Source organism: Ipomoea triloba, chromosome 13 (assembly GCF_003576645.1).
Source record: "Ipomoea triloba cultivar NCNSP0323 chromosome 13, ASM357664v1".
Taxonomy (NCBI): domain Eukaryota; kingdom Viridiplantae; phylum Streptophyta; class Magnoliopsida; order Solanales; family Convolvulaceae; genus Ipomoea; species Ipomoea triloba.
This window is the reverse complement of record NC_044928.1, coordinates 18,726,230-18,731,199: the sequence shown is the minus strand read 5'-3', so window position 1 is coordinate 18,731,199 and position 4,970 is coordinate 18,726,230. Positions and strand designations below refer to the sequence as shown.

The 4,970-nt window shown below is 36.6% G+C and overlaps 1 protein-coding gene across 1 annotated transcript in view; it reads right to left on the bottom strand.

The window, feature by feature from the left end:
• LOC116002818 (AP-2 complex subunit mu) overlaps window positions 1-4,970 on the bottom strand; it is a 7,356-nt gene extending 2,386 nt beyond the window's left edge. The window contains exons 1-10 of the mRNA XM_031242983.1: window positions 4,718-4,970; window positions 3,821-3,998; window positions 3,133-3,223; window positions 2,168-2,262; window positions 1,946-2,035; window positions 1,801-1,849; window positions 1,582-1,720; window positions 1,300-1,416; window positions 791-881; window positions 554-696 (exon numbers count right to left, since the gene is read on the bottom strand). Coding sequence (XP_031098843.1) covers window positions 554-696; window positions 791-881; window positions 1,300-1,416; window positions 1,582-1,720; window positions 1,801-1,849; window positions 1,946-2,035; window positions 2,168-2,262; window positions 3,133-3,223; window positions 3,821-3,998; window positions 4,718-4,800 — 1,076 coding nt within the window. The 5' untranslated portion in view covers window positions 4,801-4,970. The remainder of the gene's footprint in view (window positions 1-553; window positions 697-790; window positions 882-1,299; window positions 1,417-1,581; window positions 1,721-1,800; window positions 1,850-1,945; window positions 2,036-2,167; window positions 2,263-3,132; window positions 3,224-3,820; window positions 3,999-4,717) is intronic.

The window sequence follows — 4,970 nt, the reverse complement described above, 5'->3', positions numbered from 1 at the left end:
ACATATAAAAAAAAAAAAAAAAAAAAAAAAAGCCACCTAGTCAGCCAACCCGCATAGGAGGCTGATTTTCCCATTCTTCCCTTCAGCCTAGGGGAACCTAGGTCGATTTTTTCAACACTATTTCAACATTTAATTTGTTTCTTTTTCCTTAAAAGATACTGGTTTGGTCTCATGTAAAGAATTCATTCAAAATCACTGTGATCCAAGCACACCCAAGGATGGTAGTAATCTAACTGGTAGAAAGATGGGATGTAGAAGCCAGAGTAGGCAGACATCCAAGGTTAAGCTGTTTCGCGTGGAATTAAGGTGCATCTGAAGAAATCTGGCATTTGCCCCTCACCTACATCCATAGTTTGATGTGCACACAACTAATGTGATTAAACCAGATTAAGCACATGTAATAACAACTATCAGGAAAATAGATTTTCAGAGATAGTTAAGGATCACATCTTAAGTGGATAGCCTTATGAAAAAGTCATAATCAAGGATTCCATATAACAGTCAAAAATGAAATTATAGTGGAAAGTTTCCGCAAACAAATTAAGATACTCACTTCCAAACCAAACAGTCAATAGCAGGATTATACTTTGCTCTTCCTGATGTCACCTGAAAATTTGTTTTTGCCGTTTGCTTTGGTACTGGAATTTTAATCACTACACCGAGTGCGAACATTTTAGCACCGAAGACACTCTTAACCTGAGAGAAAAATATATATATGTACATATATGGAAATATATTCAACAAGCAAATTACAATAGAACATTATCATACTCCAAAGATGATCACATACCTTTACATTCACTTCCATGCGTGTCCGACCTAATTCCTTTATAGTTGGCAAAACACGGAAAGGAAGATTTACACCTTCAGTAATACGATACCTGTAGAGGAAAACCCAAAATGAAAACACTATTATTTCAATGCTTATTACATTTTCAACAAATTCAAAAAAGCTGGATACCTCATTCAATTTAACTATGTATGGTACACACTAATTCAATATCAAAAAAAAGTATTGTATTGTTGTAAGGTGATACGGCACTCAAGTCAAGACCCTAACTCCACCACAAAAGCTAGCTCATGAGTGGAGGTTTGGCCCCAACTTAAGTACCACTCTACAATCTCTTGTGGAGCCGATGTGGGATCGTATCATAAGGACTTTTCTTTCTTCCAAAGCCATTGCCCTTCTAAAGATAAAAGCTGAAGATCTAACCTTTAGGCCACCCACCTCTTTAGTCACTGTAGGTTATAATATACTGGAAAAGTTAAAAACATACACAGAAGGAATTATTGACTTACTTCATCAGTTCAAATTCACCATCTGGGGGAACAAAGCTGACAGTCTTCTCTGAGTTGAATCTTGTCAAATTTACACACTGATGGAAAGTGACATCATCAAGCTCAATAGTTTTTCCACTGCATGAGGCAGCATAGTAGGTCAGCAAGCATACATAACTAAACAATTATGGAGATGCTCAGACAAACTGTCTAAGCCCAAAATTCAAATACATAATTGTAGTGGAGAATTTGTCAGACTTAATAAAGGAACATAATGAAAAGAGATGAGCCTGCAGAAGAAACCTCTTAGTTGGGCGAGATTTGAGCTGCGACTCTTTCTCAAGGCCAATTTTATCATTTAAGCCCAACTTCAGATCAGGCATCCCGGAAAGGAAACACTTCATGAGGACTTTTCCAGTAACATCACAACGTAAAACACTACCTACAATAGTAACCTTCTAATTAAAGCCAGAAATGAAAAGCATTGAGCTAGACTAGTGCATTACTGAAATTTTCACCAACCTTTAGAGGACATGAGAAGATTGACACTTTCCACAATATCCAGAAAAACCTGTCAAATAACAAAGATGATAATTAAATACAATAGCTACTCGTCAGGAAAATCATGTTGAAAGGGGATATTAAAATTAAAGGCAAAATAATCCACCTCATTCTTCTTGTATACAAGGCCCTCCCTCCGCCAGCCAACAGCACCAGTGACTTGTAATGTTGCATTAGGAACTGGTCTATCAACAGGCTGTTTGGTGTTGCATTTTACACAGAATATATAAGTACACTCACCCAAGCAGCATTTTATTTGATTTTATTTCTTTCTATTGTGTAGATTATTATCAAAACGCAATACTTCAAGTCAATGGCCAATACTTACTTTTGACGAAAATGGGGAGCGCACACCTTCTTGAGTAATGTAGAGCTTCAAAATTTCAGGCGAAAGATTTTGGGGGTAACCAAAGTCCATAATTTCTGCAATTTGACCATAAAACAATTTCAGAAGAAGATTTACTCATTCTTACACAAAGTGAACACAGTATGACATTAGTACTTTATATGGACCTGAACAAACATTTGTTGTGACTAAAAAGAAAAATTATCTTTGGGAAAATGGCAATTTTCATCCCTAAATTATAGGAAAAACGGAAAATAACAGTTTTTGTCCCTCAATTATACCTGTCACCACTTTTCATCCCTCAAATGTCTGTGAAGTGGCTCTTTTAACCCGACCCAAACAAAGCTCAGGGATGAAAAAGCCACATGGCAAACAATTGAGGGGCGAAAAGTGCTAATTTCCTATAATTGATAATTCAAGGAAAAAAATTCCCATTACTCCATTATCTATTTTTATGCACACATGCTAAAGATGTGAAGGAACAGCTACATGTGAATGGCATCACCTAAATTGTCCAAGTAGGCCAGACTGTTAATTAACAAGCTCATAAGCAAATGATTTTTTTTTTGTCAAATGATTTTTAAAAAAAAAATCATGTAAGGATAGCTGAATTGTTCAAGATCATTGATTGTAGTCAATTAAATGAATTAGAATCAATCAAGATCAGGTCCTAATTGATTGAAATTCCATCAAATCAAGTATCCATATCTCTAACTTCATAAGTTGTCCCCTCCTCTTCAGTTGCAATGAATGCAGCCAAACTTTTTCAGCAAGCATCAGAGCTTGGAAGATTACTAAATAGTCGAAGCAGTAATTCTATACACATTTAAAATAAATAAATCTCTAGAACTAAGAAGAGAAAAATGTGCACACAATTGCTAAATGAAGCCTTGATTAGGCAGTTCTGTAAAAAAATGTGTAAGTATACGAGTATCTTTATGGCATACCATCCAATAGTTCATAAATTAAAACAAAATTATTGCGAATGGCATCTTCATCAAAAGCTCCACCGAAATATGATTTGAACAAGGCAACTGCCTGCACAGAAGTTAGATATGTTGTAAGACAATCAAAGAGAACTCATGTAAAACCATTAACCATAATTAGTTAACTCCCACAAACTAATGATTTACGGAGTTTAGTTTCTCACCCTGGGCAAACCAGCATAAGAAATGAAGGTATTTATTTCAGGCTTTATAACATAATGCACCTTACCCTTATGACATTAGAAATACTAAATTAAATGTTTATTCATTAAAAGAAAGGAAAAGAAGACAAGGGGCTTCGGCATACTTGACATGTATAGGGAAATGAAAAGTAAACTATTTCTGCAGAACTAACATCACATAATGACATAATATTTCCAGTTTTTGCAACATGTAGAAAGGATCATCATTGTGCAAATGCTAGTATTTCTTTTATAGGTAAAGTAATCTATAGCAATGGAGTTGTCCTTCCTTCAAATCAATACATTCTAAAATGAAATGGTGCTCCTCTAAATAGCAAGAGTGCATATTTGCATAGCTAATAATCAATAATGCTTTTCTCTAAATAACAGTTCACCTAGTTTAATATCCCAAGAATGAAAAAACACTAAACATCCTATGAACACAAGTATCAAGAACAGCCACTGACCTCAACAACAAACTTGAAAGCACAAGCAACATTAGCGTTGGTGCTGACAACAATCACTATATAGACATTACTAATTCTCATATACAAGAAAGAGCAGCCTCCTATCTGTCTCACGGGACATGTCCCCAGTTCTTTAGTCTGCATTATATGTGTACGGAAGGCATCTACCATATTTCCCCTGATCACATAAAAGGAATGGCATAAAAATTAAACATTGTTGTGCAATGGAGAAATAGAACATGCATTCACAATTATAATAAACAACAGGACTAGCCCGCATGGGTAGCTCAACCTGTCACAATGGTGAAATTTGTCACAAGAAACCAAGGATCAAGTCTCACCATCGGCAGTGTGGAGCAACCTCTCAAAATGAGGGATGCTCCTTGTGCACAGTGAGCAAAATGTCTAGCCTCAGTTGGTCAGTTGAGTCACTCAGTTGGTCAGTTGAGTCACATGATTGGGGCGGCCTGGAGTGGGTGATTCCACTTTTATGTCACAATAAACAAGAGGACTAAAGCTCTTGGAGGATAGGAGACTGTGCAATGGTGAAATACGATAAGCATTCAAGTCAAAGGTAATCAATCAAACTTTTAATTCCAACCCAGAAGCCTTTATATTGCAGTGATAATAACGAAGATCTTTTAAATCTTTATCTTTGACCCGAACTGATATTCAATGTTACAATTGAAAGAAAGGGTTTTTACATTCTCGATTTCCCCCCATAAGTTTCTACTGCAATTCATATTGAGAAAAATGGAAAACAAGCATCACAACTAAATAAGTCAAACTTCAACCAACATGGAATCACCAATCTCTTAATGCACTGAATTTTCAGAATTCCCCAAAAATCAATCGAAAAATAAACACATAGATAGTGCAAGAGAGGGAATAGCACACCCGACGTCATCGCGGTAGAGGCGGTTAATGAGGACGTCGCCCCGGAGATTTAAGAAGTATATAGCAGAAGCTGCCACGGGCATGGCTGCAACCCAGTAGATCTGCCTCCAGATTAATCCGAATAGACTGGATCGGGTCGGATCTAGAGTTACAGACAGAGCGGAATGAGGTTTGAGAAGTAGAAAAGTTCAGAAATGGTGAGCGCTTTTATGGAGAATTGTTGCGCAGTCACCCCAAATCGCCGTCTTCTCCG